Source organism: Phocoena phocoena, chromosome 1 (assembly GCF_963924675.1).
Source record: "Phocoena phocoena chromosome 1, mPhoPho1.1, whole genome shotgun sequence".
NCBI classification, from domain to species: domain Eukaryota; kingdom Metazoa; phylum Chordata; class Mammalia; order Artiodactyla; family Phocoenidae; genus Phocoena; species Phocoena phocoena.
In genome coordinates this window covers 135,119,132-135,140,217 of record NC_089219.1, presented here as the reverse complement: position 1 = coordinate 135,140,217, position 21,086 = coordinate 135,119,132, and the positions used below count along the sequence as shown (strand labels likewise).

The following is a 21,086-nucleotide window of genomic DNA, read 5'->3' as shown; positions in this document are numbered from 1 at the left end:
GCTGGAGTAGCTATACTCATATCACATAAACTAGACTTTAAAATAATGTTACAAGAGACAAGGAAGGACACTACATAATGATCAAGGGATCAATCCAAGAAGAAGATATAACAATTATAAATATACATGCACCCAACAAAGGAGCACCTCAATACATAAGGCAACTGCTAACAGCTATAAAAGAGGAAATGGACAGTAACAGAATAATAGTGGGGGACTTTAACAGCTCACTTACACCAATGGACAGATCATCCAAAATGAAAATAAATAAGGAAACAGAAGCTTTAAATGACACAACAGACCAGATAGATTTAATTGATATTTATAGGACATTCCATCCAAAAACAGCAGATTACACTTTCTTCGCAAGTGCGCATGGAACATTCTTCAGGATAGATCACATCTTGGGTCACAAATCAAGGCTCAGTAAATTTCAGAAAATTGAAATCATATCAAGCATCTTTTCTGGCCAAAACGCTATGAGATTAGAAATGAATCACAGGGAAAAAAACGTAAAAAACAGAAACACATGGAGGCTAAAAAATACGTTACTAAATAACCAAGAGATCACTAAAGAAATCAAAGAGGAAATCAAAAAATACCTAGAGACAAATGACAATGAAAACATAATGATCCAAAACCTACGGGATACAGCAAAAGCAGTTCTAAGAGGGAAGTTTATAGCTATACAAGCCTACCTCAAGAAACAAGAAAAATCTCAAATAAACAATCTAACCTTACACCTAAAGGAACTAGGGAAAGAAGAACAAACAAAACCCAAAGTTAGCAGAAGGAAAGAAATCATAAAGATCAGAGCAGAAACAAATGAAATAGAAACAAAGAAAAGAAGAGCAAAGATCAATAAAACTAAAAGCTGGTTCTTTGAGAAGATAAACAAAACTGATAAACCATTAGCCAGACTCATCAAGAAAGAGGGAGAGGACTCAAATCAATAAAATTAGAAATGAAAAAGGAAAAGTTACAACAGACACCACAGAAATACAAAGCATCCTAAGAGACTACTACAAGCAACTCTATGCCAACAAAATGGACAACCTGGAAGAAATGGACAAAATCTTAGAAAGGTATAACCTTCCAAGACTGAACCAGGAAGAAATAGAGAATATGGACAGACCAATCACAAGCACTGAAATTGAAACTGGAATTAAAAATCTTCCAACAAACAAAAGTCCCAGACCAGATGGCTTCACAGGTGAATTCTATCAAACATTTAGAGAAGAGCCAACACCCATCCTTCTCAAACTCTTCCAAAAAACTGTGGAGGAAGGAACACTCCCAAACTCATTCTATGCGGCCACCATCACCCTGATACCAAAACCAGAGAAAGATACTACAAAAAGAGAAAATTACAGACCAATATCACTGATGAATATAGATGCAAAAATCCTCAACAAAATACTAGCAAACAGAATCCAACAACACATTAAAAGGATCATACACCATGATCAAGTGGGATTTATCCCAGGGATGCAAGGATTCTTCAGTATACACAAATCAATCCACGTGATACACCATATTAACAAATTGAAGAAATAAAAACCATATGATCATCTTAACAGATGCAGAAAACAGATGCACAAAATTCAACACCCATTTATGATAAAAATGCTCCAGAAGGTGGGCAGAGAGGGAACCTACCTCAACATAATAAAGGCCATGTATGACAAACCCACAGCAAACATCATTCTCAATGGTGAAAAACTGAAAGCATTTCCTCTAGGATTAGGAACAAGACAAGGGTGTCCACTCTCACCACTATTATTCAGCATAGTTTTGGAAGTCCTAGCCATGGCAATCAGAGAAGGAAAAGAAATAAAAGGAATACAAATTGGAAAAGAAGAAGAAAGGCTGTCACTGTTTGCAGATGACATGATACTATACATAGAGAATCCTATAAATGCCACCAGAAAACTACTAGAGCTAATCAATGAATTTGGTAAAGTTGCAGGATACAAAATTAGTGCACAGAAATCTCTTGCATTCCTATACACTAATGATGAAAAATCTGAAAGAGAAATTAAGGGAACACTCCCATTTACCACTGCAACAAAAAGAATAAAACATCCAGGAATAAACCTACCTAGGGAGACGAAAGACCTGTATGCAGAAAACTATAAGACACTGATGAAAGAAATTAAAGACGATACCGACAGATGGAGAGATATACCATGTTCTTGGATTGGAAGAATCCATATTGTGAAAATGACTATACTACCCAAAGCAATCTACAGATTCTATACAATCCCTATCAAATTACCAATGGCATTTTTTACAGAACTAGAAGAAAAAATCTTAAAATTTCTATGGAGACACAAAAGACCCCAAATAGCCAATGCAGTCTTGAGGTAAAAAAATGGAGCTGGAGGAATCAGACTCCCTGACTTCAGACTATACTACAAAGCTACAGTAATTAAGACAATATGGTACTGGCACAAAAACGGAAACACAGATCAATGGAACAAGATAGAAAGCCCAGAGATAAACCCACACACCTATGGTCAAATAATCCATGACAAAGGAGGCAAGGATATGGAGAAAAGACAGTCTCTTCAATAAGTCATGCTGGGAAAACTGGACAGCTACATGTAAAAGAATGAAATTAGAACACTCCCTCACACCATACACAAAAATAAACTCAAAATGGGTTCGAGACCTAAATGTAAGACCAGACACTATAAAACACTTACAGGAAAACATAGAAAGAACATTCTTTGACATAAATCACAGTGAGATCTTTTTGCTCCACCTCTTAGAGTAATGGAAATAAAAACAAAAATAAACAAATGGGACCTAATGAAACTTCAAAGCTTTTTCACAGCAAAGGAAACCATAAACAAGATGAAAAGGCAACCCTCAGAATGGGAGAAAATATTTGCAAATGAAGCAATGGACAAAGGATTAATCTCCAAAATACATAAACAGCTCATGCAGCTCAATATCAAAGAAACAAACAACCCAATCCAAAAATGGGCAGAAGACCTAAATAGACATTTCTCCAAAGAAGACATACAGATGGCCAAGAAGCACATGAAAAGCTGCTCAACATCACTAATTATTAGAGAAATGCAAATTAAAACTACAATGAGGTATTACCTCACACCAGTTAGAATGGGCATCATCAGAAAATTTACAAACAACAAATGCTGGAGAGGGTGTGGAGAAAAGGGAATCCTCTTGCACTGTTGGTGGGAATGTAAGTTGATACAGCCACTATGGAGAACAGTATGAAGTTTCCTTAAAAAACTAAAAATAGAATTATCATATGATCCAGCAATTCTACTACTGAGCATATATCCAGAGAGAACCATAATTCAAAAAGACACATGCACCCCAATGTTCACTGCAGTAGTCTTTACAATAGCCACGTCAGGGAAGCAACCTAAACGCCCATCACCAGACGAATGGATAAAGAAGTTGTGGTACATATATACAATGGATTATTACTCAGCCATAAAAAGGAACAAAACTGAGTCATTTGTTGAGACGTGGATGGACCTAGAGACTGTCATACAGAGTGAAGTAAGTCAGAAAGAGAAAAACAAATATCGTATATTAACGCATGTATGTGGAACGTAGAAAACTGATACAGATGAACTGGTTTGCAGGGCAGAAGTTGAGACACAGATGTAGAGAACAAATGTATGGACACCAAGCGGGGAAAGCCATGGGGAGGTGGGGAGGTGGGGATGGTGGTGTGCTGAATTGGGCGATTGGGATTGAAATTTATACACTGATGTGTATAAAATTGATGACTAATAAGAACCTGCTATATAAAAAAAATAAATAAAATTCAAAAATTCAAAAAAAATAGTGGTAAACATTTAACAAATTAAAAAAACTGGCAAGGCTAAACTAGTGATCACATTTATGTGATAAAACTACAAAACACCAGACAGTGGGAACTATAAAAGTCAAGACAGTGGGTATTGCTGGAAGAAGAAAGGGTGTGGACTGAGATGAGGCACTTGGAGGAGTTTGTAGAGTAGTTAGTAAAACTTCATTAAACCATATATTTGTTTTGTGTGTTTTTTTGTATCCATGTTTTATTTTACAATAAGTGGTTTAAAGTAGCAAATAAGAGAATAATACAAATGACTGGAGAGATTTGAAAATGATAGAACTTCTGAAAATGAAAAAGAAATATGTGAAATTAAAATTAGGAAGAACTAGAATGAAAAGGTACACGAAGAGAGTGGTCTCTGTTTTTCTTATTCACTAATATATCCCAAACATCAAGACCAACGCCCAGGACATAGTAGGAGCTTAATAAATACTTAATTGAATGAGAATGAAAGCTGAAGTCATTTTATACCAGATTGCAAAGTTTGATGATACCAAATGTTGACAAGGATATGCAGTAATGAAAGCTCAATGCAAATTTGGTACCATCATTTTGAAAAAAAAAATTAGACACTGTCTTGTGTAGTTAAACATGGTTATACTCTTTATGACACAAATTTTACATCTAGGCACATATTTTTTCAAACAAATCACAGTGTTTTTCACCCACTTTATGGTATCAGTTTAGTAAGTCTAAGCAGCAATGTTTTTCAACTGCTTTTTTTTTTGCAGAAAAAGATCAAAGTACATATCATCTAATACAAGTAAATATTATTTCAGAAAACTTTAATTTCTTTATTGGGTTGAAATGTAAAATATTTTATCTTATTGTGGGTCACAGTCAAAAAGTTTGAAAGCCGCTGCCTAAGAAACTACTGCACATGGGTACCAAAAAGACTCTTAGAATATTCAGAGCAACATACTTCATAACAGCAAAAAATTAGGAGACACATCTCATGTCCATCCTCAAAAGAATAATAAATTCTTTCTGATACATTCATGCAATGAAACGCTAGAAGACAGCACTGAAAGTACAATGAACGAGAGCTACATACATGACCGTGGATATGGCAGAGAAACACACAAGTGAAAAAAGGCAACCAGAGAAGACTACATATAGTCTGATGATATATTTTTCAAAGATGAAAGACAAGCAAGATATACAACATGCTGTTTAGGGGTACAAATATTTCTGGTAAATCTATATATAGGGGAATTATGAGACGAGTTAAATTTTTTTTTAAATCAAGTTTAAAAGAATACAAAACAAAGAAGAAAATAAAAATTTTTAGATAGAGGATAGAATTGAGGATAGAACAAAGAATATGTAAAATACTTCAACAGTTTTGGTAATATTCTATTTCTTAGTTTAGGTGGTGAATTCACAGTTGTTTATCAGAATATTTCCTAATATATATTAGATTAACCATACGCACTTGCCAGTTTTGTAGCCTAAAAATGGTCAAACATTGGCAATTTCATAAGATTCAAACAAACATTTAACACATTCTTTAAAATGTATCAAATATTTCATTAAGAAGTAAATCCTGGAAAAATTTTTTTCATAGGCTATTTTTAACTCTAGCTGCTTTATTCAGGGTTTTATAATCATATAAAAGCATTATGAAAACCTTTTTTTTTTTTTTTTGCGGTACGTGGGCCTCTCACTGTTGTGGCCTCTCCTGTTGCGGAGCACAGGCTCCGGACGCGCAGGCTCAGCGGCCATGGCTCACAGGCCCAGCCGCTCCGCGCCATGTGGGATCTTCCCGGACCGGGGCACGAACCCGTGTCCCCTGCATCGGCAGGCGGATTCTCAACCACTGCGCCACCAGGGAAGCCCTATGAAAACCTTTTATTTGCAGCCAAACATATGTTAAGCTTTAAAGACAGTTTCTTAATTTTTTATCATGGAAATCTTTAAATGTATACTGAACTAAACAGATGATAGTAATGAAGTCCCCAGTATACATCAACTGGCTTCAACAACCAAGTTATGGCCAAGCTTTCTCACCTCCACCCTCACTCTGCCCTCAAGTGCCCCATTAATACTGTGAAGCAAATCATGGACAATATATAATTGCATCTATAAATATTTTCTAAAAGGAGTATCTTTATAAACATAACCTAAAATCATTATCATTCCTAAAAACATTAATTTCCAATTATTAGTCAAATTTCCAATTATCAAAAGGTAACATTTAAAAGAAACTTAGACAACCCTTCCCCCAATAAAAAAAAAAATCAGGAAGCCACTGGCCAGAAGGCATGAATACAAGTTATCAGAGAAATAGCCAAAATAGAGTGATTATTAAAATTATGATAGAGTCAAGTCATAGGAGATTATACAGATACTTAAAATGTTTTCAAAATGATTTTATGATACAGTAACATTTCATGGTATGTTAAGACAATAGGACTGTAAATTACATGTACAGCATTATTTCTGTGAGATTAGTAAAAAAATAAAGAATGGAAGAATATATACTAAAAATGTTAACAACATTCACCTCAGGGTGATTTCTCCCCCCACCTTTTAATAAATTTCTACCTTGTTACAGTTTCCCTGCAATGTACGTTACTGTTTTGATAATTAATAAAAAATCATAGTTTTAAAAGGATGGGGGAGAGTTCCATTTCTGGTAATGTGGAGAAGCAGGTATCTTTGGAAATGCTCATCTGATTATAATTACAAATTATAAAAACAATTATTAAAAGCACAAGAGAGGAACCAAAAGAAGGCAGAAACTGGAGAACAGATCTTTGGAAAAAGTAAGATGCACTGGGTGAGAATTGCACTTATAAAGTTTATTGTCTGAGGACATTCACCAGTTACAATGTGGAGCACCAGAAACTCAAGCAGAAGGCCACAGTCTTAATGGCTTTGAAAGTCAGAGGACAATTGGCTAGAAAGTGAGGGGGGAAATTCTGGAAAGGCGAGAAAAATCCCCCAAATCTATATAAAAACTCCATCCAGGGGCTTCCCTGGTGGCGCAGTGGCTGAGAGTCTGCCTGCCGATGCAGGGGACATGGGTTCGTGCCCCAGTCTGGGAAGATCCCACATGCCACGGAGCGGCTAGGCCCATAAGCCATGGCCGCTGAGCCTGCACGTCCAGAGCCTGTGCTCCGCAATGGGAGAGGCCACAACAGTGAGAGGCCCGCGTACCACAAAAAAAAAAAAAAAAAAAAAAATGCCATCCAAATCTCTGGCTGACCATGCAATTGTGCACATGCAAGGGAAACTCAAAGAAGCCCAAATGAAGATAAAATCTGGAAAGACTTCTCCAAGGAGAAATATGTTCTCCAAGGAGAGACAGAATTTAGACTTTGAGTCCAGCCAAGTTAACTGCCTGATAAAATAAAAATCAATACTTTTCTAAAGAAGACAACAAAATCCAGAATGTCTATAACATATTATCCATAATGATGACAATACAATTGAAAAAATTACCAGACACACAAAGAAACAGATTCAAAGTTGACTGTTAAGAGAAAAAGCATTAAAAAGAAACAGACTCCAAAATAACTCTTTTGTTGGAATTAGTGACAACTAAATGCAATGTGGGATCCAAAATGGTATCTTGGAACAACAACAAAAAGGATATTGGTGGGAATACTGAAGAAATTTGAATAGGGCCCTTAGTTTAGTTAATGGTATTGTACCCATGTTAATTTCCAGGCTCTGATAGCTATATTATACTTACCTAAGATGTTAAGATTAGGGGAGGTTAGGGATATACAGAAACTCTCTTTGCATTTTTTTCTAGGTCTAAATTGAAAAGCAGAGATTGTCAGACCAGATCAAAAAAAAGGAAGACCCAACTATATGCTATCTACAAGAAACTCTTTTTTTTTTTTGCGGTATGCGGGCCTCTCACTGTTGTGGCCTCTCCCGTTGCGGAGCACAGGCTCAGAGGCCATGGCTCACGGGCCTAGCTGCTCCACGGCATGTGGGATCTTCCTGGACCAGGGCACGAACCCGTCTCCCCTGCATTGGCAGGCGGACTCTCAACCACTGCACCACCAAGGAAGTCCTACAAGAAACTCACTTTAAAAATAAAAGACTCTCTGTAACTTCCTTTGTAATTTGCTACCTTCAGATTTCCTAACACCCTCCTAGGAGAAAATAACAGTAATGGAATAACTAAGTAATGGAGCTTATTATAGATCAACTGTAATCTTGATTAAGCATAAGAGCTTTTGGTACACTGTGACATATTTGGCTCTAACAACCTTTTGGCTTACTTAAGAATAATATGAAAAAAAAAGAGAAGAATATGAGTGCTTAAAAATCTAAAGTCAAATTTATGGGTATTGTTACAATGTTTTTGTATGGTGAAGAAAAAAGTTTTACTGTGATGATAAATTGTGACCACCTCAGAAAAATTTTAAAACTTCTAAATAGCTTAAATAAGGAATTCAGTATAAGACACGTTTGTCTAGGCCCCTTAATAATGGTTTAATCTAATTAAAAAAAAAACTTTAACTCATTTCCATTTTGGGTATACAGTGAACCAAGTAACTTGAGAAACTATCTGCTATAAACCCCATTTTTAAACCCCAACCATTTTTTAATAAGTGTATAACTAACTTGAAAGGAAAAGAAAATATTTCACTAGAGGTCAAAAACAAAGGAAATAAAGGCAAAAAAGGAAAGGGTACTACAGCTGTCCTTGGAAGATTTCCTCTCAAGAGCATAGGGACTAGGGATATAATACTCCTTCAAAGTCATAATATAAGGCCTCACACCTCTACTGTCCCCTGTCTGTTCCTATCTAAGGGATCTTCAAAGGGCTACAATTTTGGTGGAAAAGTAGACTAAACAATTCACCTACTGACAGAGGCAGATGACACAGAAGAAGGAGAAAATTAAGCCTTTCACAAGAATTTGTAACTTGCCCTTAATTGGATTTGGAGCTTAAACTTTCAGTACAGATGTTCCCCAACCAAAACATATAACATAAAAAAATAGTCCTAGTTCTGTAATAGCCCTTGGTATTGGCAAAAGCGAACAAAATGCCTCTTAGACAGTATACACCCTCAATCTAGGCAGCAGCAAAATTCCCACAGCTAAAGCTTAAATGAACATAAGCTCTCAATTCAAAATTACAAAATCGTTAAGAAAACAAACCATTTTGAGTAAGGATCAGCAGATACAGAGAGTTAGTACTCCCAGGACTTTGGATAATAACAGAAATTATAAAATAAAAAGTTGAAAATGATTTAAGAAATTTTAAAAATAAGAAAAAAAATGACACTAGTGTAAAAGCACACAGATTTGAAACAGATTTGACACATCTGAAAAGAATTAGTGATCTGAAGTATAGATCTGAGGAAATCATGCAGAACAGAGCACAAAGGGATAGATGAAATATGAAAGGTTAAGATACAAGTAGGAAAGAATGTCAAGTTCCAGTAAATTTCCAATAGGAATTACAGAAGGAAAAAAACAGAGATCATGCAGAGACAATACTTGAAGAGATATTGGCTGAAAATGCTCTAGAATTGATGTAAAAACTTAAAGCTATTTCTTAATGAAAATTATGAACTGAGAAATTGAATTTCAGAAACTAAATATCAAAATTTTATAAGCAACTCACATGATTAAATCTTCTTGTAAAGGCAACCGCATTTGGTGCAGAACTGTATTTTTCCTTTTTATTCCATCCACAACTTGAAAGCTCCTGAAAAATTAAGTTGAAAATTAAATATAAATTCATGAAATAGCCCAGTTTTCCTGTTGCATTAATGGTTTCAAAGCATTAAAGACAGTTGTGTACTTTCCCAGAACTGTTTTATTTAATATGAACACATTTAATAGCATAACCATTCAGTTAAATCACAAAAGGAAATTTTATTAGAATATAAGAGGGCAAAATTACTTGTCTATGTGAACACAGATAATTAGACTTATACTCCATATGCAGAATGATGGGTTCTTCTTTCAAGAGGTTTGAATCCCAAGAGGAAAAATCTATCTACAAACAATGAAAGCTGAGCATCCCACAACATAGAGTGAAGCCCACTAGTTGTCAAGCCCCAGTCATTCATTCAGAGCTTTCAATCAGCTTTCTAGTACCTCAGTCTTTAAGCTGACAGCCAACGACCCCAGGTATTTGAAGAAACCTCTAATAAAGGGGTGTTTGATCCCCCACAGGGTCTATCAATAGAATTCAAAGGGCACAAGAACTTGGATGTAAAAAAAAAAAAAAATTAAATTTTTCTTTTACACTAACCTCTAACTGAAATGACATTCCTTTTAATTATACATGCAGGCTACAAATTATAGAAGAATTGTCAATACATGTGACTTTGTCACTAATAAAAATCAGATATTTTCACAGCACATTACAACTGGTACAGATATCTCAAAAATATCATTTACCCTCATCACTACTTTGAAGCTGTAATCTCATCACCTATAAATCTTACTTAATATGTTAATAAAGAGGCACATGTATTGCCATAGAACAGTTTTTAAAAATATTTTAATAAGTGTATCTTATTAGGACTGATTTCCTTTGATATTAAAGAAGGGTTCAGTTCCAGAAGCTTCAGTTTGCCAAAAGGGTTCAAGGTTCAAAATAGGTTAAGAACCCTGCTGTAATACAACCACCACCACCAGAAAGAGACAGAATCCATAGGAAAAAAGAAAAACCTCTGAAGAAATCAAGTTAGGGCAGAGAACAAAAGAAAACTGAGAAAAGAAAAGGACAAAACCATATAATTATTACTTTCAGACAGATATTTCTCCCATTAAATGGCGAAGGATACAAATAAGAAATATTTAGAAAACAAAACTTTTGGACGTGAAAATATAATACAAGAAATTTAAAAATCAACAGAAGAGTTGTGAGATAAAGGTGATAATATCTTTTAAACAATAAGCTAAAAGTAGGAGCAAAAATATTACGTTAATTAGAAGAGTCCATTAGAGTCAACTTCTGAATAATATAAAGAATTTTAAGAGAATACAGAGAAAATAGAGGAAAGTAACTTATCAAAAAAAAAAAAAAATGCTAATTCAAGAAAATACCTCCAGAACTTGAAGGACAAAAGACCTAATGCCTATTACAAAAGATTAAAAAAAAAAAAAAACAAGAAAAAGAAGACTCAAACCAAGGCCTAGCATCAAAAACCTGTAGCACACTGGAGACAAAGAAATCATAAAATCTATCAGTTCAAAAACAGAACAAAACAAAAACAGATCACCTACAGAAAAATAGGGATCAGAAATCTCAATAGCAACCCTAGAAGTTAAAAGACAACTGAAACAAAGCCTTCAAAATCCTAGAATTCTTTATCCAACAAAAATATCAATTAAGTATCAAAGTATACCACAGACATTTTCAGACATGAAAGTCTCAAGAGAATTTGCCTTATATGCACCTATTATCAGAGAGCTAGTAGAATATGTGTTCCATCAAAACAAACTAGCAAAGAAAAAGGAAGACAAGATCCAGGAAACCGAGGAACCAACATAGAAAGAAAATGTTGGAAATTCCCAGATAAACAGTAAAGGGAGATCCTGGGACAAAGCAATGAGCAGACCTTAAGAACAAAAGTCCAGATGGTAAGTAGCAAGGATGGAAATTCGAAGAGAGACATCTCTGAAAGATGAAGCAATATCTGGAGTGTTTGAACACATTGAGAAAACACACTCACTACATTCACTTCTGGCAGAAAAATTAGTGACAAATGTAGAGAGAAAGCTAAAGTAAGTTATTTAGCTCAAGGAAAACAAAATTTAAGTAAGTAATCATGGCTCAACTGTTCTTTAGCTTTCTCTACACTTGTAAAGAATGGTTGAGCCAGTATTACTTACTCATGTCAAAATTGTGACATAACTACACAAAAAGAGGAGGAAGTAAATTGTGTAAATGTGAGAGGAAGAGAAAATAAGAGACTGAAATCATCTTCTATAGTAGAGAATCAATAACTCATATCCAAAATTTGAAAAATCATAAGCAATAGGCATTTAGACATATTATCTTAAAAACATATAAATTCCTCCAAATAAGAAACACAAAGAGACTTGGATGGGCGTGGGGCTCAAGGGTGGAGGCTGGAAGCAACAGGATAGTGCTATATTTTGTTCTCCTATGGAAATATATGGCTTCTTAAACATGATATATGCATATCTTCAATAAAATTTTAAAATAAAATAGAAACAAAAAAGAATGAATTGATTCAAGGGAAGACTGAGGAAATAGTTGTGATGATATTATAATACTTCAAGAAAAAGGTAATGTTCCTTGAGTAGGGTAGTGTCAGTGGATATTGAAAAAAACTGGTAAAATATTCAAGATATTTTGGAGGTAGGCAGGACTTGGTCAAAAACTGGATCCACACAGTGTAAGCTAAGAATGAGGTATCCAGAAGTACTACAATTCCCAAGTTTCTGGCTTGAGCAATTGAGACAGGGAATACTGAAGAAAGTGATGAAAATTATCACTTTAACACAACAGATAAACAGTAAATGCTCTGAAGATATGAATTACTTTTTTTAAAGCTAAAATTAAATTGCAACTTTCAAATTCGAAATTACTGACGGAAAAAAAAAATGACAGAAGCAACTCTACAGTAAAAGAAATTTTTGGTACTTGATACTCAGCCTAGATACATGCTCATTGCACATTATCTCCCTGTAGAGACAGAAAATATTTAGTGGTAGATATTAACATAAAATGACATATAATAACTATATTAAAAACATCAAACTTCTGGAAGACATGTTTGTTCTTTCTAAAAATCACAGCCTATTTATACAACCATATAAAGATGTCACAGTTTAGGACAAAATTCCTAGATTTAAATCCATCAACTCTGAATTTGTTTTTTAACCAGTTAATTTCCATATTTATATTAATTCTATAATCAAAGTGTCTCTAACAAATTGCTATTAAACTTATCAAGCCATTTGATAAGGCATTTTCCTATTATAAGTAAGGTTACACTATAATGAACATTCTTGCACCTTTTCCAACATTTCTGATCATTTCCTAAATATATAGTCCTAGGAGTGAAATCACTAGGTCAAAGAGTAGGAACCTTTCAGGGCCTTGATCCTTGTCAAACTGCCCTTCTGAAATACTGAATCATTTATACTAGCACTACTGAGTGTCAGTTCACAAGAGTCATATCAAAACTAGGTATATTTAATTCCCTTTCTATATATTATACTTTAACTTCCCCAACTGTAAGAGGAATTATGGTCGCTAAATGTATTTGTTAAATAGAAAATGGGGGTTAGGGGGCCGTAAATCTCCTATAAACCCACCACCCGAATAAACCTATGTAAACATCTTCCCAATCTTCTTTATGTGCATATGGGGGCTGGCTTTTGTTTGTTTAAAGTAGCCAATACACCTGTCCTTTTCTGCGTGATCTCATCTTCTGATTTTGTGCTTAAAAAGTCCTTTCTTCCTGAGAACATATGTCTTAACAGCAGCAATAAAAATAATAGTTAAAACTAACATAGAGATCACTATGTGCCAGGCACTGTTCTAAGTGCTTTAGACATATCAACTCATTTGATCCTATCTTTATCATTATAATTTATTATGATAAGGAACACAGACAAAGGTATTAGTGAATTGTGGCCTTATTTTTTACATTAAAAATTTTTTAATGCTTTTCTGATTCCTCAACTAAGAAATGCTAAGACATTTTGAAAAATCCATTCAATTTTGGGGACATTTCAACACCATTAGCTTAATGAAAAAATGCTTTTCCCCTTTAATAAAACTCTGAAGCAGACTGAAAGAAGGCAGGAGTTAAATGAACCTCCAGTCACATTACTTGGGAGCAAATAGGTTAAAATTCCATTGGAGCCCTCCATCCTAAAGAAACTTATAATTAAAAAATAAGAACAAGCAGGTTCTTAAAAACTTTAGTAGTCTCTGCTTCAGAAAACATTTCCCCTTTGAAACAATGTTACATTACTAGCCCATCTAAGACAACAACAAACTAGGGCTATAGAGAACAGCATAGTGGCTGCCAGGAGTTAAGGATGGTAGGGAATGAGGGTGGGAGTAGGATGGGTGTGACTATAAAGGGGTAGCACAAATGAGAAATCTTTTGTGGTGATGGAATAGTTCTGTATCTGGATGGGGGTAGCAATAAGACAAATCTACACAAGTGATGAAACGTGGCCTTCCCTGGTGGCGCAGTGGTTAAGAATCCGCCTGCCAACGCAGGGAACATGGGTTCAAGCCCTGGTCCAGGAAGATCCCACATGCCGCAGAGCAACTAAGCCCATGCGCCACAACTACTGAGCCTGCGCTCTAGAGCCTGTGCACCACAACTACTGAGCACACATGCCACAACTACTGAATCCCACGCGCCTAGAGCCCGTGCTCCACAACAAGAGAAGCCACTACAATGAGAAGCCCGTGCACCGCAACGAAGAGTAGCCCCCGCTCGCCACTACTAGAGAAAGCCCACACGCAGCAACGAAGACCCGACGCAGCCAAAAATAAATTAAAAAAAAAAAAGGTAAAACGGTTCAGAACTATACAGACATGTCTTGTACAAACATCCATTTCCTGGGTTTGATATTGTGAATCTAAAATTATCCTTGTACTATTTTTTGCAACTTCCTGTGAAACTGTAATTACCTCAAAATAAAAAGTTTAAAAAACAACGAAAACAAAAACCAACTTAATGGATTATGAAGTAGGCATTGCACTGGGACTCCAGGAACTCATCCAGTACTTTCTTCTTAAACCTTGACATGCATTTATGGTTAACTGGCCTTAAAGGAATTTTGCCCTGCCCCATCTCAACCTCCCAATAGCCACTAAATATCTCTGTGAGAAAAAAGATGCTTTTCCCTTTGTCTCTGTCTCTTTTTGTCTCAGAACCTAGACTCTTTCTCCAAGTGACACTAGACAATCTAAGAAATAAATTCACCTACCAGATCATCTTGTATTGACAGCTTATCAGCCAGGTCAAGTTATTCTATACTAATCCATTTCCCACGAACACCAAAAAGTTAAAGTAACTTAGTGACTCAAAAGACGTTTTTTGGGGGGTCTAACTTATGAATAAGACCGATTCAAGTTGAGTACACTGCGTAAATAAGCCTCTGTTTTAGCAAAGGCTAAATGAAACAGAACCGCCTTGATGCCTCTTAAAATTTGTTCAAATGGATTCAACATTCAATTTTTAAATCAGGCAGTGAAGAGAAATCTTCTAACAGTAACTCACATATACAAAGGCGATTTCTTAATAGTCATTAAAAGTGTATTTGAAAGTATATTCATGGACTCATTTTGAGCCATTAAACAGATTATTCTGGAAGCACGTGGGAAGGCAAACACCACAACTGATGACCACCTACCCTATGAAAGAACTACTGAATTTCACAGGAGCCACAGCTTCTCTTACGTCTTGTAGGTTTGTTCTGTAAAGTCAAATTCTTGATCTAAATTTCATCTTGTAGGTTCCAACACTTTTAAAAGCACTGCTCTAAGGGTGATGTTGTAGGGATACCTATAGATAGAAGAAGAGAAAAGGCCAATATAGACCAGCATGTAGAAAGAGACTGAGGCAAGGAAAGAAAAAGCAATGGAATTTGTAAAAGACTGTGGGGCGTGGGGGCCCTCAGAGTGAGAAGATGACTGCTGCTGAGGCATTCCTAGGCTCAAAAGCTGGAAGCTTTACAGGGGCATAATACAGCCATTAGCATTCAGCCTGTATGGCTCTTTGGAAAGAAGTCTCAGCCATAGATGAGCGCTCACCCTGAGATGAGGGGCTCACCGCGATTCCTATATTCTTAATGGGTAGGATAAACCCTGAAACTATATAATTCTAATGGAATATGTTAAATCAAAAACACCACCTCACTTTTCTGTAATGTAATGTACTCACATTCTTTCCTCCCCCAACCTCCCTCCTTCCAATACCTTAAAGCCACCTCTATAGGGAGATCAGAGAGAAAGGCAGAAGCTATCTTCTGCCACTGATACTGTGATATACCTACTCTCCTAGTCAACATTTATCTTCCCTAGTTCTAATCTAAGCCTGCCCTGACTGTATATAAAGGAAGTTCGCAGTAAGGAACAGCAATAATATGAACTGACAAAACAAACAGCTAGCTTTTTCTAGTCCACAAGAAGAGTCACATGTCTTCTTTGCTTTCTTCAAACCTCCCACTATATTCATGGATTTTTACATTTTAATTCTAATGAAAATGATAATTTTCATTAAAACAAGGACAGAATTATGATATTCCTGATGTTGGAATTTTGGACGTTGCCAAGATTATAGGCTGTTTGCATACAGAAGAAATTTCGCATAGAGAAAGCTCTTTATACATATTGTCAGAAATAGCTCAATTGTAAGTTTTTCGGAAATGCTTTAATAAGATTCAGAATGACCTATTATGTACTTTCCCTCATTTAACCAGAATTCTTCCTCAATCTCTAGTGTATCCCCGTTATACAGGAGGGCCTTATCTATCCTTTGTATTTAATGTGTTTATTGATATAATCTAAATGACTTATTATATTGACCTACCAGAATAAAGTGTGGAACTTTCTTCTTTGAATGTAATACATATCACAGGACTTTCAGTCAGAGCCTGTCACTTTATAAACACTTGGGAACCTCATGAGAGAGGTAAACGTTATTCAACATAATGACTACAGTACAGATTTCAAGCGCAGTTCACCCCCCTTTCTTAAGACTGATCAAAATCACCAGAGAATTGCTATTGGAGAGAGAGCCTGATTGCAGGAGAGCTTTGTGTCATAACTCATCCTGTGTTGAATAACATAATACTCATTCTGAAGAGAAACCCCATCGGCGTAATGAACGTGGCAATGCCTCCAGGAGAAATACAAGCTTTATAGAGCATCAGAGAATTCATAATAGAAAAAAACCCCCAAAATCCTATGAATGTAATTAACATGGAAAAATCTTCAGAATACAGTCATTGCTTCCTCAACATGAAAGAACTCACAATGGAAGGAAGCCCTGTAAATGTGTAAGAGCTTTCTAAAAGAAAAAAAACCTTCACAATCAGAAGAGAAATCATACTGGGGCAACCTATGCGTATAAGAAATGTGGGAAAACTTTAACAAGAGCTGAGCTTCAACTAAATACCAGAAAATTCATACTTGAAATTAATGAGTGTTTCCCTTATGGTAAACTTTCGCCCTTACTGAACACTGAAGAATTCATACTAGGGAAGAAAATGGTTCTGAACTGTGGGCAGAGGGGAAAAAAATTCTGTTCCATAGAATGAGTGTTACTTTATAAAAGTTACATTCTTGGACTGGGTAACAGACTTTTGCAAAAATAACTCCAAACATGATAAACAATGGAAGACGATATGCCTGTAGGCTGTACAGGATAAAGCCTTGGAATGGTCACTCATCAAACTCAAATATTGAACAAGTATTATTCAAGCACTATAGATACATCAGTGAAAAGAGCAGACAAGTTTCTGCCCTTGTGGAATTTACGTTCTAGTGAGACCCCCAATCTCTAAGAACTTGACTTATGACCACCCCCAACAGTTATCACCTCCTTAAGACTTCTGCAGTTTTGGTCAAAGTCCTGTTTATTACTGATTGACAGCTTCACTTAACTGAAGCTATTACTCTGAAGTCACCCCCCAAAATTATTCTACTTCCAGGAATTTCTCAAAAGACCTAGAAGGTATTTTATTTTATTTACTTATTTAAATAAAATTTATTTATTTATTTTCAGCTGTGCTGGGTCTTTGTTGCTGCGCGCGGGCTTTCTCTAGTTGCGGTGAGCGGGGGCTACTCCTTGTTGCAGTGCACAGGCTTCTCATTGCGGTGGCTTCTCTTGTTGTGGAGAACCAGCTCCCGGCGCGTGGGCTTCAGTAGCTGTGGCTCGCGGCTTCAGTAGTCGCGGCATGCAGGCTCTAGAGTGCAGTTGAAGCGCATGGGCTCAGTAGTTGAAGCGCACGGGCTCAGTTGCTCTGTGGCATGTGGGATCTTCCCAGGCCAGGGCTTGAACCGGTGTCCCCTGCATTGGCAGGTGGATTCTTTAACCACTGTGCCACTGGGAAGTCCCTAGAAGGTATTTTAAAGGTCAAGTAGTCCAAAATCCCTTATTTCACACATTTAATTTTTTTTTTTTTTAAGAAAGGCTGAAGATATGAAATAGGTTGTATTACTGGCACAATCTATAGATGGCAAAGCTGAAACAAAAATGCATCTCTTCTGGCTCATTGCTTTTATGTTTGCCACTAAAAATTATCTTTTGGGATTCAAAGGGCTTTAAAATAAATTTTAAAGGAAGTGAAATTAAGTAATTAAGAATTTTCTGAGCACCCATTCAGACAGCTGTGAATGTTGGACACTGATTAAAAAAGAAAAAGAGGCAGCAAAATACATGGAAATTTACCCCCAAAACTGGTTTAACTTAAAGAACAACAGGAACAAAAAGACAGTGAGCAACTCTGTGGAAGTGAGAGTTGTAAGGACATATTAACAGAGGGTGAGTGCAGATGATGGAGCTACTAACTTTTCTCCTTCCTTGTAATCAGTATAACTTCAGTGCCAGCAACCATATTATTGTGTTTCCTTCCAGTCCCTATCACTAAGAAATGGCTACTTATTAGGAGGAGGGAAGAAGAATGAAAAGACTGGTTTTGTGTGAGAGGGATCACACTATCCATAGAAGCTTCCAAATTTGGCCATGCTGCTTGGGACAATGGGCAAGTGAAGATTCCTAGGATTTCTGTAGCACTAACTATGGGACTATCAGGGCAAAGTGTTCAGATGAAGGGGGATCCACCAGTATATACAGATAACAGATTGAGCTGAGACCTGTCTCAGGCCCAGCAACCATGTACAGGCACTAAGGAATGTTCATACTTCTAGAGCCAATGAGCTGCAGCCCTGAAAAAACACTGTGCTCTTTTAATAAATACCCTTCAGAGTTCATAGGGAAGGGGAGAAAAGTTATTTAGGAAGGAAAATCGACCGGAGATACTGGAGAACAGAGGAAAGAGGATGCAGGGAGAAGGGAAAAGAATGACTCGAAGGTTTCTGACTGGTATTAAAAGTGGATAAATGGTACAAATCACTCAGACAGGGGACCTTAAAAACTAAAACCAGAGCAAACATGTAATTATATTCCTACTAAGTAGTTTTTAAAATTACTGGACTTTTCCTTTACCATTAAATTCTTTTCATTGGTGAACATGTTTTTCTATTCTTCTCTACCATAAAACAAAAAACTAAGAAACAAAGTGTTGAAATCTGTTCTTTTGTTTTCCTTCACTCTGAGGTAATTTCAAGTGTGATACAAGGTTGGAGAAAAACCAGACTTAGCATTATGTTTGCTTCAGATCTGCTTACTTGAAGATGTGATTTCGTTGTCCAGTATTTTACGGACGACTAAGGCCAGTCCCTATATAATAAAAAATAATTTTTAACATCTCAAAGATAAGGCCAATAGTTTTTAGAGGGAAATAAAAGGCTTGGAATTTTTCTTTTTTCCCTGAGCAATTCTGAGGTAGACAGTGTAACAGACAGTCAGATAAGCAGCTTTATTCTAAGAAAACAACTGTGCTTCTTATAGCTGCCCCTTTCTTTCTACAAGTCAAGAATAAGTTTAGGGACAAAAGTTTAAACAAATTCTGCTTGATATGAATGACTTGGGAATACAGAATGCCACAAACTGGTAAGAATGACAGGGACCTACTTAGGGAACAGAATTAATAGGAGTTATATATTTTAATAAGTTTCAAATAACTCACAAATTGCCTCTATTGTAAAAAACTGAGTGAGACCTGTGTGGTTCAATCACCAATTTGCAAGAAAAATCACTAAACCACATAGTTGGATTCAGAATCTATAATCTTCAAAGCTCAAATTTAGAACACATTTTATTTCAGAAAATGTGAATAAATCATCACCTGAAATAAAGTTACATGTGGATATTCACACATAATAATGAGTTTTGATTGAAACAGTTTTAGTGTAACTTAACTAAAGATCTTTTTAATAGTCTCATAATATATATATATATATATAGTTTTTAAAGTTTTACATAAAATTATATATAAAGTAGAATGAACACTGGTATAATGGGCAGAAACATGAGGATAAATTTACTGGGTTCAGTGATAACACTATCTTTTCATATCTGAGGTTAAATTTGAATTTAACAAAAATAATTCATTCTTTATAAAGTTAATATTCGAACTACATAATAAGGTAGACACCATTTTATGCTAATGAGACTAATACATTAGATTGGCCACCATCGTGGCTTAAAAAATCTTCTGTTAAAGTTATCAATAGCAAGAGTTTCACATAATAATATCTGTACAAACAACATGGAAAACAATTTGGCAGTATTTAATAAATTTAAGGATGCTAACGCGCTACAACTCAGTAATTAATGCCCTAGAGTATAAACATGGATGCTAGTCAACGATGTTAGACATAAGAAGCTAAAGAAGAAAAAAAACAGGATACCACTTACATAAAAAAATCTGAAACCTGCAAAAGCACATATTGCTAAGGGATACATATACTTACAGAAAATCTGTATCTAAATGCACAGGAATGATACAGATCAATACTGGATAGTGGTTCCTTTGGTGGGAGGAGGGAAGAGAGGTGAATATGGGAGGACGCAGAGTGGCTTCGACAGTACTGCTTAGGCTGAAGGTTGAGATGAGAGGTTCATCTCATTACATATGCCTTGTGGTATGTCTTAAATATCTCAGGATAAATTAGAAAACATTTTTCTGCCAGATGACAAAGTCCTGTTTACGCTGCCAGATTTAATGTAATCTTGATGATTATATGAGATGGATACATCAGAATATTTTGGTGCTACAGCTTTTCTTCCAAGGGTTCCTATTTCAATTTTTTAAGACATTCTCTCATTGAACAAACATTTACTAAACACTGTTCATTTTCTCATTCTAAATACTGAGTTCCTACTACATGCCAGACAGATAAAATAGTGAAAGCAAAATTATCCGACCTAAGTGTCCTCATGTAGCTTAAAACCTAGCAGAAGTGGCAAGCAATAAACAAACAAGCACATGATTAACACCACTTTGTACCTGATCACGCCTTCCTTCTTAAAAATGTCTTTCACTTGGTTCATCGAATTTCACACTAACCTAGGTTTCCTCCTAAATCACCGGCTGCTGCTTCTCAGTTTCTTTTGTTAGCTCCTCCTCAACACTAAATAGGTCCCTTCTTTTCTGCATCTGTATTCAC

The 21,086-nt window shown here is 35.8% G+C and overlaps 1 protein-coding gene across 3 annotated transcripts in view; it reads right to left on the bottom strand.

Annotated features, from left to right (window-relative positions):
• The window catches only part of RALGPS2 (Ral GEF with PH domain and SH3 binding motif 2), a 157,751-nt gene that overhangs the window by 87,043 nt on the left and 49,622 nt on the right, over positions 1–21,086 (bottom strand). For all 3 annotated transcript variants that reach the window (XM_065883881.1, XM_065883189.1, XM_065884542.1), the window contains one exon: positions 9,459–9,542. In XM_065883881.1, coding sequence (XP_065739953.1) covers positions 9,459–9,542 — 84 coding nt within the window. The remainder of the gene's footprint in view (positions 1–9,458; positions 9,543–21,086) is intronic.